Here is a 13,477-nt window from a genome sequence, read left to right as displayed (position 1 = left end):
GAGTATATCAAGGTTCGAACCCGACCTCGGATTTAAGAAAAACGTATTAAGGTTCGAACTCGACCTTGTATTTAAGTGAAGCAAAGCGTATCAGGGTTCGTACTCGACCTTGACTAAGAGCGAGATAAGTCGGACCAAGGTTCGAACTCGACCTCGGCGTAAAGTAAAATAAATCGTGATAAGGTTCGAACTCGACCTCGGTTTAGCATAAAACTTCTCGTGGTAAAATGATGCAAAATTAAGAGAATATGAATGGAAAAGAATGAGTTATTTTATTGATTGTATATATGTGCCTCGTTAAAAACCTCTCAGCCAAAACCCATTTTTCTATTTTTTGGGACAAAAAACTGAGGCGGGAAAAGAGTGCACAGCTCATTCTTACAGGTTTAGCTGAAATAGAATTTAAGGTGTGTGGCGTTCCAAGTCCGCAGGATGATTTTGCCGTTGAGTTCTTCTAGCATGTATGCCCCATTTTCCAAATCTTGTACAACTCGGAATGGGCCACCCCAGTTGGGTGCAAGCTTTCCATCCGATGCGTCTCTCCGTGCTTCGCCCAACAGTCGCCATACCAGGTCGCCAACTCGGAAAGAGCAAGGTCGCACTCGCGTATTGTATCTTCTGGAAGCTCGGAGTTTGCAGGCTTCTTCATGAATCCGAGCTTCGTCTTTGAGCTCGTCAATCAAGTCGAGGTCAGCTGCTAACTCTTGAGTGTTCTGCTCGTTGTTGAAGACCTGGCATCGGTGAGATGTCTCTCCAATTTCCAATGGGATCATTGCGTCAGCTCCGTAAGTCAGCCTGTAAGTCGTTTCTTGCGTTGTTGACTAGGGGGTGCAATGGTATGCCCAAAGGATGCTGGGAAGTTCGTCGGCCCATTGCCCCTTGGCATTCCCGAGCCGCTTTTTGAGTTCTCAAAGTATCACCTTGTTTGCAGCTTCGGCTTGACCATTAGTTTGCGGATGTTCCACCGAGGTCGGGAGGTGCTTGATTCCGAGTTCTCGAAGGAAGTCCTCGAAACTCTACGCAATGAACTGTCGGCCATTATCAGTAACAAGGGAATGGGGGATTTTGAACTTGCATATGATGCTCTTCCAGGTGAACTTTTGTATGTTCTCAGTGGTGATCCTAGCAAGTGGACGTGCCTCGATCCACTTGGTGAAGTAGTCGATTGCCACCAGGAGGAATTTGAGCTGACCCTTTGCTGGGGGGAATGGTCCTATGATGTCCATTCCCCACTGGGCGAAAGGCCACGACGACATCATCTGGTGGAGAGTTTTGGGTGGTTGTCGGTGCGTGTTGCCGAACTGTTGGCACTCCTTGCATCTTTGTACGTAGGCTTGGCAATCCGACTTCAAAGTGGGCCAGTAGTATCCAGCTCGGAGTACCCTAGTCACCATTGAGCGTGCCCCAGAATGCATGCCACATATTCCTCGGTGGATCTCTTCGATGACATAGGCCGCTTGAGGTGCAGTCAACCATTTGAGCAGTGGGGTGGAGATGCCACGCTTGAACAGTTCGTCGCCAACGATTACGAATTTAGCCGACCTGCCCCTCATCTTCCGAGCTTCATCTTTATCCTCGGGTAAAGTTCCTTCCTTCAAGTAGTTCTAGATGCCTGTCATCCATCCCTAGTTTTCGTTGTTGCTGGTGTTGACGACCTTGTCGTCTAGGCTAGGTGAATGCAAGGTTTCCTGGATGATGGTCCGATGTTGTCCAGGGCATTTGGTGCTAGCAAGTTTTGATAGGAGGTCAGCCCTGGTATTCTGTTCTCGCGGTACATGATGTATAGTGAATTCATCGAAGGCCGAGATCTGTTGTGATGCCATATGGAAATACCGTTGCTGGAGAGTATCCTTGGCCTGGTATGTTCCGCTGCGCTGCTCTACCATGAGTTTTGAGTCGCTATTGCAACTCAATCTTCGTGCCCCGAGGTCGCGAGCCAGTCTTAGCCCCGCAAGAAGCGCCTCATATTTCGCCTGGTTGTTGGTTACCTTGAAGCTGAACTTGAGGGATTGCTCCAAAGTGACCTGATTCGGTCCTTCCAAGATGATTCCTGCACCACCACCCTTAGAGTTGGAAGACCTATCAACATGCAAAGTCCATACCTGTGGTTCATCGGCCGAGGTTGGTGTCAGTTCGGCTACGAAGTCGGCCAAGCATTGAGCTCTCAGAGCCCCGTGACTTTCAACTGGATGTCGAACTCAGACAACTCGACTGACCACTCTATCATTCGTCCGGTGAGCTCTAGCTTTCTCAAGATTTGCTTGATGGGGTAGTCGGTCTTGACGACCACTTGGTGGCTCTGAAAGTAAGGTCGGAGACGCCAAGCTGCAATAACAAGTGCTAGTGCCAGCTTCTCGATCATCTAGTATCGTTTCTCCGTGTCTTGGAGTACTCGGCTGATGAAGTAGATTGGTGTGTGCACTTTCTGGTGCTCTTGTACTATAACCGCGCTGATGGCGCTTTCTGCTACGACCAAGTAAAGGAGGAGTTTGGCTTTGTGATCCGGCCTCTATAGGATTGGCGGGGTTGTGAGGAAGGTTTTGAAGCTTTTGAAAGCCTCTTCGCACCGGTCAGTCCATTCGAAATTTTGCGGCTTGCGCAACAGGGTGAAGATAGGCCCCGCTTTCTCTGCTAGCTTGGGGATAAAACGGGACAAGGAGACCAACCTTCCTGCCAAGCATTGGAATTCCTTCACAGTTTGAGGGCTCTGCATCTAGATGATGGCTTTTCACTTCTCCGGGTTGGCTTCGATCCCCTTGTGAGTGATCATGAATCCGAGGAACTTACCTCCTTGGACGCCGAAGACGCACTTTTCTGGGTTGAGGCGCATGTTGTGCTTCCTAATCTGGCTGAACACCTCGGCCAGGTCGGCAGCATGTGCTTCGACTGAGATGGTTTTGACTACCATGTCATCGACGTAGACCTCCATGTTTCGTCCGATCTGCTGGTGGAAAACCATGTCCATCAGCCGCTGGTAGGTGGCCCCTGCGTTTTTTAGACCGAAGGGCATCACTTTGTAGCAGTAATTGACATGATCGGTGATGAATGATCTGTGCACCTCGTCTGGTGGGTACATCATTATCTGTTTGTACCCGGAGTAAGCGTCAAGGAAACTGAGCAGGGCGTGCCCGGATGCTCCATCAACCAGCCTGTCGATGCTCGACAAGGGGTATGAGTCCTTGGGGCATGCTTTGTTCAGGTCGGTGTAGTTGACGCACATGCGCCACCTCCCCGAGCTCTTTTTTACCAATATCACGTTTGCCAGCCACGTGGTGTATCTGACCTCACGGATGAAGCCGACGTTTAATAACTTTTGCGTCTCGGCGATGATGGCCTCCCGCCTTTCACCGCCGACCTTCCTCTTCCTCTGGGCCACTGGCCTTGCCTCCTTGCGGATTTCCAACCTGTGACAGATGAAGTTAGCATCTATACCTGGCATGTCGGCGCTGGACCACGCAAAGAGGTCGGCGTTCTTGGAGATTTCAGCTTCGTGCTGTTGCCGTAACTCTGGGTTCAACTGCTTGCTGATTTTTGTACACTTCCTAAGAAGCTTCCCAATCTGTAAGTCATCAAGCTCGTCGATGGGACTCGGTCATTCATCATGGGAGTCAAACCTCGGGTCGAGGTCAGTGATGTCCACGTGGGTGATGTGAGCCACTGTGGGGGGATCGCTCTGGCAACGCTCGTCGGAGGGAGAAACTTTTAGACTTTCGGCGTAGCACTGCCGAGCCGTCTTCTGGTTTGCCTTGACAGAGATGATCTTGCCATCATTCCTTGGGAACTTCATGGTGAGATGTGGGGTAGATACCACTGCTCCGAGTTGGTTCATCGTCTGTAGGACATGTTGGCTTCTACGAGGAGGTATCGGACCATAATCCTCCTCGTGGCGGGAGATGTTCTGAAGGTTGTTAGAAGGTCCACATATCCTCGAGTGTGTACTCGCTCTCCTGCAAAACCGACTAGGGGCTCTGTGTGAGGTTGGATAAGGGAGTGAGGGATATCTAACCTGAGGAACGTCGACCAATACAAGACGTCAGCCGAGCTCCCTTGGCCAATCAACGTCTTGTGGACCTCCTAATTTGTGACCTCCACGGCGATGATCATTGGATCATCCTGGTTGGGGCTGACGCCAACGTAGTCGTCGTTAGTGAAGGTGATCGGCGGCGAGCTTTGATGCGAGGCCGAGGTAGCGGAGTGGACATTGTTGATGTTGCGCAAATGTCGTTTACGCGCCAAGCTACTAAAACCTCCCCCTGCGAAGCCACTTGCAATTGTGTTGATGACGCCCCACAAGGGGGCTGATCCCTGTTTCCTGGCTTACCTCGGCCTGCACTGCGCCGCCAGCGTTTTGTTGAGAGCTAAAGGGTTGGTTTGTGCGTGCTCCTGAACCACGACCTCTTCCTTATCCTCGTCCATTGTATCCTCCTCGGTGGCCTTGCTGCCGCTGGACGTATTGCGCAAGATGTCCCGCCTGGACGAGTTCCTCTATGCGATCTCTGAGGGTGCGACATTCCTCAGTGGTGTGACCATGATTCCTGTGGTATTGACAGTGCTTGGATTTGTCTGCACTGTTGGGGCTGTGTCCTGGTGGTGGCAGGGTGAGTAGGTTGTTGTTGCTGGCCTCCTCTAGGATATGTACTCGGGGCGCATTCAAGGGGGTGTAGAAGTCGTACCTCCCCCCTTTATTTACCCTAGTCGTCTTCTTGAACTGACTATTGTTGTTGACTTTCACCTTGTCCTTGTGACCGTTGTCAGGTTTCGCTTGTGATTTTCTGCGAACCTGGTCACGAAAAGCGGAGTGTTCCTCCATCTGTATGTACCCAGCAGTACGGGCACGGAGCTCGTCCATGTCGTGAGGAGCTTCACGACATAGGCTGTCGACAAACGGTCTGGGCTTGAGTGCCATGAGCATGGCGTGTAAGGCGACCTCGAGATTCAAATTTTAGATTTTCACCGAGATGCGGGCAAAGCGTTCCATGAACGTCCGTAGTGGTTCGTCGTCGCTCTGTCTGAGACTAGCCAGGGTAGTTGACGTTATGTGATAAGGTCGGCTCGTTGCGTACTGCATCGTGAACTGTCGGACCAGAGTGTCGAAGCTGTCAATCGACTCGGCAGGTAGCTGGGTATACCAGTTGAGTGCAGCCCCCTTGAGCGAGGTCAGAAAGACCCTACACGGAATAACATCCTCATTAGTGTAAAGGTTTACCTGTGTAGTATATAGGTCGATGTGCTCGTCTGGATCCGTCGTGCCGTCGTAACGGTCGATGTGGAGAGGCTTCCATCCAAAAGGGAGAGGTGTTTCCATGATACCATCCACAAAAGGATGACGGCGAAAGGTTGTTTGATTTCCGTGACGTGGGCAGGAGCATTTCTGACGTCATGGGCCAACCTGTTCGTTGGTGCGTGGGACCGATGTGTGGCAGGCCTGGGAGTTGGTGCCCTAGTTGTTGTCGGCGGTTGAGAAACCAAGTGCCCCTCTTCCTCGTGCAGGTTACTCGGTGGAGGGGGTTGATCAGAGGGACGCCGAGGGAGCTGAGCACGAATACGCTCATTCTCAGCGCGCAGCGCCGCTAGGTCAGCTTCATTAGCGGTACGCATCGCTGCTAGGTCAGTTTCGTGCTTGGCACACATGCTTTGCAGATCGGCGGTGTGTTGCTGTCGCATCTGCTTGACTTGTTCGATCACTCTCCTCAATGCTGCTTCGTTGTCCATGCTGGTTGCGTGATCTAGGTCGTCTGTTGCGCGTCTGCTATGACTTTTAGTGAGAACCATAAGCGTGGCCGATAAGAGCTGTCTCGATCGGCCCCATGGTGGGTGCCAAATGTTCTTATCGGAGATCGGTCGTAGGGGACAATCTGCTGGGTAAGATTGGTGAGCCTCCTTCACTGGTACGCTGGTTGTTCCAAGGTGGGGGTGGTACCTGCAAAAGAGACTCCGATGCTCAAGTTAGGGTTTGTGGGAATATGAGTCTCGTATAAGTAATGCACGTACCTTAGTGTGAATTAGGGTTTCGTTGGGCCTTGGGCCTGAGATCAGTTACGATCTTCTTTGGATGTCGAGCTGACGTCATCTAGCGCATGCCCGAGGTCCCTCCATACTGAGATGCCGAGCTGGAGCTCGGTGTAACGGTACGGATAGTACAATAATAAATTATTCACTTTTTATAATTAATAAGTTAAAATTTACATCAATAATAATTTTTGATCGATTGAGAACATAAATTATGAGTGCTTCACCTTTTAACTTATAATTTAAATACCTACAATGCTCGTCCTCTTCTGATCACATTATTTTCACCTCAACTTTATTGTTTCCTTAGTCCAAACCCAGATCTAGTTGACTACTAGTAGTCTTCTTAAAAAAAATATTAAAAAAGGAGTTTAACAATTAACACTCACTAGATAACCGAATATTTGAAAAGGAAATATTAGCCGTTAGGACTCGCCATGTTAGAATTGCAACGGCTACTTTTCTCTTTCCCATTAAACTATCCGTTACGCTTTCCCTTCACAACTCATAAAACTCCTTCACTTCCTTCTAACTTTCATCACTCCCTTTCTATTCTCATCTCATTCTGCTTCGCGCACAGATTCCGCTTCAATTTCCCTTCACTCTTTTCTCTCCAACATCTTACACAACCAAAGGTGCACACGCTTCCCACGTTGCTCCCATATCAACACAACATCATAAATCATTCATTAATCATCTTCACTAACCCTAAGTTCCGGTTTCATTGTTTTTTTTTCTTTCTTGTTTTTGCTTTTCAGGTTCTGAAAATGAACGACCTAATGACCAAGTCCTTCACCAGCTACGTGGACCTAAAGAAAGCGGCGATGAAGGACGTGGATTTGGAGGCCGGTGTGGATCAAAACCAAAACCCTAATGTGGAATTAACCTCTTCCACGGCCCATTTAGACACCGACATGGGCCGGTTCCTGGAGGAGGCGGAGAAGGTGAAGGCCCAGATGGGGGCCCTCCGCGACATCCTTGGGAGGCTCCAGCAGGCCAACGAGGAGAGCAAGGCCCTGCACAAGCCCGACGCCCTCAAGGCCCTGCAGGGCCGGATCAACGGTGACATTGTCGCCGTTCTCAAGAAGGCCAGGGCGATCCGGGCCAAGCTCGAGGAGATGGACCGTGCCAATGCCGCCAACCGGAGGCTCTCCGGCCTCAAGGATGGCTCGCCGGCCATCTACCGGACCCGGATCGCCGTCACCAACGGGCTCCGCAAGAAGCTCAAGGAGCTCATGATGGAGTTCCAGGGCCTGAGGCAGAGGATGATGAGTGAGTACAAGGACACTGTAGGGAGAAGGTACTTTTTTGTACACATATTCTAATGGTTATGTTTGGTTTCATATGTTATTCGCAGAAGCTACTAGTTATATTCTAATATGCTTCACCGACACTTTAATTTGCTTCATGTTACACAATCTTTTCTAGCCTCGCTATGGAAGACATAAAAATATGTATGATATGGAAACATAAATGTATTAATTAACTCTTGATGCACCAAAAATAGAAATTGTTGTTTTTTTTTTTTGGATGATTTCAAAAAAATAATGAGATTAGTTCTATTTCTACTTGTAGGCAATAAATAGAAAGTGATTTATGATGCAATGTTTTGAAAAAAATATTTTGTTTTTAGTATTGTGCGATAAATATGCTCTTAATTTGGATTTGTAGAATTGCAATTGTCACGTTCTATGAATATTTACACATATCTAGATTGAATATGTTCCTATAAGTGGTTTATGATGATGATGATGATGTATAATTTTTATTTCGTTTCTAGTATTGTCCAAGCTCTTAATTTGAATTTACAGAATTACAATAATGTATTTGTTATGTGTTGTGTTATAAATTTTATACATATCTAGACATGTATGTTACAGATATGATAGTCTTTCTTTGATTAGTTTGTATGGTATGCATATGATAATCTTGCTATTTTGCAAATTTCACCAGGTACTTTACTGTGACTGGGGAGTACCCAGATGAGGAGGTGATTGAGAAGATCATCGCCAATGGGAACGAGGAAGAGGTTTTGGGTAAGGCCATACAGGAGCATGGTAGAGGGAAGGTTCTGGAAACTGTGGTGGAGATTCAGGACAGGCATGATGCTGCTAAGGAAGTAGAGAAGAGTTTGCTGGAGCTGCATCAGGTGTTTCTGGACATGGCTGTGATGGTTGAGGCACAGGGTGAGAAAATGGATGATATTGAACATCACGTGTTGCACGCTTCGCATTATGTTAAGGATGGGACCAAGAGTCTCCAGGGTGCCAAGGAGTACCAGAGGAGTAGCAGGAAGTGGATGTGTATTGGGATCATACTGCTTCTCATTCTTATTCTGCTTGTTATTATCCCTGTTGCTACCAGTTTCAGCAGTTCTTGAAATTTTAGAGATGGGCTTTGGATTTTGGATGATTCTTCTTGACTCATCCTCCGTTTAGAGTGCCAGATGGGGGGTATGAGAGATCCCATGTTTCTATGTTGTTTTGTTTGGAAATTTGTTTAATTGTTGTAGTTAAGGTTACCTTAACCATTTGATTTTCTATCTTTCCAAAATTGAAATATAATTGAATCATGTTTTTGCGTACATAGTTGTCATCAACCAGGCACTCAGTTGTCATGACCAAAGCATAATATTGCTTCTTTCTCAAACCAAAAAGTATAGAAAAGTTGCAATCAGGGGACAAATATTTTACCTTAGACTTGCTTCAGTAAATCAATTATATCAGTAACAGAATAGTCGCTTGTTCTCTCCAAAGGTCTCTGTTCTCATAAGCAGTTGATTCTGCGACATATACAAGGACTTACCCAAAATATTATCAGAATTGCAATAGCAGTTGAGCATTACTATAGCAATTCTGAAATTTCTTTTTCGAGTAAGTCCTTAAATATTTGGCAGGATCAAACTACAACAAATATTTTTGCAGATTAACATTTATGAAATATGTAACAACAGTAAATAAATTTGGAGTTATAACCTTTGAAGAGGCATCAAGGCATCTCTGCATTTTCCCATTTCCCATCTCTTTGGTTGAGGGAATTGAGTTATATATAACACAACTTATGGCTACTTGTTATAAATGATGCCAAATTTATGAAGGTGGACTTGTGCTATTTGAGATATAACTTTACTGGCTTCAGGTAAATGATGTCAATTCATAACCTTAAATTACAATCCACATAGTAAGTAGCATCATAATCAGCTCTCAACTGACCTGTCTGCAGTGGGAGAAGAGATTGTTGTGAACCTTGACAAAGATAGCAAGCTCCATTGGTGTGTGATCACCAATCTTAACTGTCTTCATCATTAATTTTCTCCTTTTTCTGAGGAATAAGCACCATTAGAACAACTTGGCTAATCTCTACTTCTATTTGATTGGTTAAAAAAAATCAAAAACCAAATCTAAAATCTAATTTCTCAACTAATAGTATCTTTGTTTTGGCAACCAAACATCCTAAGTTTGACTACGATGAATTTGCACTTCATCATATAGACTCCTTGAAAGTGTGTGTATATATATTATTTCAGCAAAAATAAAATAAAATCAATTTCTCACTTGATCATTCTTGGCATCTCATTATTTGGGCTCTTGGCTTATCAAAACAATACTATAGCAACGTGCACACCCTTTCCTTTACACTGATCTCTCAATTTGGAAGGTATAGTTAAATTAATCTGAAAATTAAAAAAATTGTCCAATAAGTATTAAAAAATCAATAGATTTCTAAAATATTAAATAAGTCCTTAAATTTAATTACTTATTGTGATTTTAGTTCTTAAATGTATATTAATATTATCATGTTAGTAGTTTTAGATTAATGTGATTGTTAATTTGCATCTTCATGGATTTATTTTATAATTTCTTAATTTTCATGACTAATATTACACTGACTTATTAAGTCAAAGACTAATGTGAATATTTATTTTATTTTATTTATATAGTTATTAGTGGGTTAAGACACTCCATACTTCTATATTTATTTAAAGATGTTTAAAAATTAGTAATGCTTGTTAAATCAACTGATATTGCGTCTAATCCTTAAACTTCAAATTTTAAATTTGAGTCCAAAGTTTGTAAAAGTAGTTAATTTTTAATATTATTTTTTATTATTTAAATATTTAAAGGTAAAATAGTCCAAAAATTGTATACATGAAAACATGGAATCACTTTTATATATAAGTATAAATAATTTATAGAAAATAAATACTTTTGAATATATAAATAATAATATAATGAAAACTCATAATAAATATTTTCAAACATATATATTACATTTAAAATTATAATAAAATATTTTATATTGTACACAAAGTAATTTTTCATTATTGTTAATTTTTTTAAAAAATATGAAAATTTAATAAAAAACAAAAATTAAAAAAATAATTTGAAAGAACGGGAGATAAAAAAAAATCTTGGAAAAAATACATTAATTAAAGAAAATCAACTACAAATGTTATTGTTAAAAAAAGTGTAAACACACTCTCCTTCAATATAATTATTTGAATAAACATTCACTTTGAACTTAAAAGTGTTATTGTAACAACCCAATTTTCATAGAATGTATGAGGGCCCAAAAGCCCTATGAGGATAATATAGTAATTCACAGGGGTGTTTTAGTAGCCCAGAACGGGCCGTTCCAAAATTGGAACGAGCTGTTCCAAGTTACTAAAACGAAGGTGATTTAGTGGCTCGGAACGGGCCTTTCCCAAAATGGAACGGGCTGTTCCAAACTATTAAATTTGCCTTTGATTCTTAGTTGGAAACGGGTCGTTCCCAACTGGAACGGGCCGTTCCGGATTTCAGAAATGGCTTTTGAACCTTATTGAGAACGAGTCGTTCTGGTTTCAGAACGGGCCGTTCCAAAATATGACCGTTGAGAGTTTTAATGCAAACTCCAGAACGGGTCGTTCTGGTTTGAGAACGGGTCGTTCTGAATGTGAATTTTTACACATGACATGAGATTTCAGAACGGGCCATTCTGAATTTGAAACGGGCCATTCCGGCAAAGCTTGATGCCTATAAATTGAGCTCTCTGCCACTCCCAAAAAGCACACCTCTCATTTTCTGATTTCTTTTCTTCTGCTCTCTCTTCTTTCCCTCTACTTTCTGCTTCAGACCGAGGCGAACCCAGCGGGGGAGAGCAACTAGATCTTGTGTAGGTTCAGCTTCTACATATCAAGGTACGGGAAAAAAGGGGATTATTTGTATGTAGAGTTACATGAGGGAATTGGGTAGAGGAAAAGTCCCTTAAGATTATGAGTAATTTTATAATTATTTTTGTTTGAGGAATTGTTGATCCCATTAGATTTTACATGTATTGAGGATTAGAAATATATATTTAAATTGTAAGAATGATGATTTGGGAGAGAGAACGAAATTATAGAAAAGTGTCTGTAAGCTAGGTTTTGGAAAAATTGAATTATTTCTGTTTGAGGAATTGATGATCCCATTAGATTCTGTATGTGTTGAGGATTAGAAATATGCTAATAATTTGTAAGAATGATGATCTGGGAAAGATAACGAAATTGTAGAAAAGTGCATGTGAGTTAAGTTTTGGAATAAATGGAGGTTTTACAGTTTATGTTAAGATTATATTAAATTGGTAATTTCATTGATTATTATATTAATTTATGAATGTTATTGTTATATTACTTGTTAAGAATTGATGATCTAGATGTAAATTGCTTGAGGGGTGTGTAAACCCTTATTTTGTTGGACTTATCTGTTGTGTATGTGATATGAAATTGTGTATGTGATATGAATTTGAGTTATGAAATGAGATGTGTGGAATGTGAATGAGATGTGGTTGTGGATCCTCATACTGATGACCAGGGGTGAGCACGGCCCTAGACTATTAAAAAGGGTAGCGTGACCTTGGCACAATGTTATGTCAGGGGTGAGCACGGCCCTAGGCTACTAAAAGGGTAGCGTGACCTTGACACAGTGTGATGTCAGGGGTGAGCACGACCTTAGGCTGAAGGGTAGCGTGACCTTGACATAGTAAGATTTGTGATGATTGTGACTGTGATTTGTGATGTTATTGTGGTTCCTCACACATATGACCAGGGATGAGACGAACCTTGAGTAAGTGATGCTACAAGGACGAGCGTGCCCCTGACATGATGTGGGATGAGTGAGACAATTAATACGTATCACTTATGTCTAGAGTGGCACGACCTTGAGGTGGCGTGACCATTGACATATTGTTAATTGCAAAATTTGTGATAGACTGGTCTGATTGTGAAATTGTGATGTGAATATGATGCATGATTGGTAGAATTAGAATGTATGAATATGCTTGTAAAGACTTCAATAATTGATGAGATTATGTTGTGTTTTTCCTTGTGTGCTTTACATATAAATGTTTTCTTTTCTCACCGTACAATTTGTGGATGTTTTAGGTGAGGAAGATCTGGCTTTGAGTGACATCTAAAATGTCAACTGTTGAGTTGTGAGTGTGCTCTGATATTGTGACATCGGGGCAGAGAATTCTAGGATAAATTTTTATATGTATTTAGAATTATACCTTCTCTTTTGAAAGCAATTTGTAAATTCTCAAGTTTTACTTTCTAAATTTCATTTTTAATTATTTTGGTTATTTATGAAGGTTTTATGTGAACTCTTTTTTACCAACATTGAATATTTTATTCTTTAATTTATTTACAAGATTTATTTATATACGTGTTAGGATAGTAAAGGTATCACAATTATTATATTAGTTTTTGGAATTAAAAAATGTTAAATAATTTTCTTTAATGTTAAATAAGTTTTAAATGTAACTACTGTTATTTTAATATCTATATATATATATATATATATATATATATTAATATTATCATTCTAATCACACGTTTTATTATTTTAAGTTTAAGTTAATACCACTAGATTTATAGTTTTAGGACATATTTTATAATTACTTTTTATTTTAATTCAGGAACAAACTAAGTGCATACTCATAATTATTTCAATTTATAAGCACAACAAAAATTTATTTATTTATCTTTGAATACATTATGCAAGGTATGTCTAGGTAATGTATAGAAGAGTATATAGAGATATATAAATTTTAGTGCAAAATATTATTTGAATTTCAAAAGGTGGATATTAATAATAATTTTTTATTTATAAACATTATTCATAGTGTCTCAATTTTTGTTTATCCAACATTATTTATCATAGATAAAAATTGAAGTTGGGAGCATCAAGTTAAAATTATATTTCATAATAAATTAGTTTTTGAAGTAAGAAAATTATGATTAAATTGTTAAAAGTTTTAATTGTTTTATTTAAGTTTCTAAAAATACTTATTATCACTTTAATTTTTAAATATATATTAATATTATTATTTAAATAACACGTTCTTTTAAATTTTAGGAGTAAAATAAATAACATTTTACACTTATTTTAAAGACTAAAGTGATAACAAATAAACACCAAAGTTGTTTTACCTATATTTTATTACCTCTCTT

The 13,477-nt window shown here is 41.5% G+C and overlaps 2 protein-coding genes across 2 annotated transcripts; one reads left to right on the top strand and one right to left on the bottom strand.

The window, feature by feature from the left end:
- Positions 1-1,625: 1,625 nt before the first annotated feature.
- LOC145954107 (uncharacterized) lies at positions 1,626-3,829 on the bottom strand. The gene is made up of 3 exons (XM_083067830.1): positions 3,615-3,829; positions 2,788-3,524; positions 1,626-2,185 (listed from the first exon to the last, which is right to left on the bottom strand). Exons 1-3 carry the CDS (start codon positions 3,827-3,829, stop codon positions 1,626-1,628), a joined length of 1,512 nt encoding a protein of 503 aa, XP_082923956.1.
- A 2,657-nt stretch (positions 3,830-6,486) lies between these two features.
- SYP111 (syntaxin of plants 111) lies at positions 6,487-8,593 on the top strand. Its single transcript, XM_020371907.3, has 3 exons — positions 6,487-6,644; positions 6,768-7,309; positions 7,963-8,593. Exons 2-3 carry the CDS (start codon positions 6,777-6,779, stop codon positions 8,387-8,389), a joined length of 960 nt encoding a protein of 319 aa, XP_020227496.2. The 5' UTR covers positions 6,487-6,644; positions 6,768-6,776; the 3' UTR covers positions 8,390-8,593.
- The last annotated feature ends 4,884 nt before the right edge of the window (positions 8,594-13,477 follow it).

This window comes from Cajanus cajan, chromosome 1, assembly GCF_000230855.2.
Source record: "Cajanus cajan strain Asha chromosome 1, NIPB_CcT2T_4, whole genome shotgun sequence".
In the NCBI taxonomy this organism is placed as follows: Eukaryota; Viridiplantae; Streptophyta; class Magnoliopsida; order Fabales; family Fabaceae; genus Cajanus; species Cajanus cajan.
Note: the sequence above shows the minus strand (reverse complement) of the source record. Positions and strands in the feature narration are given on the sequence as shown.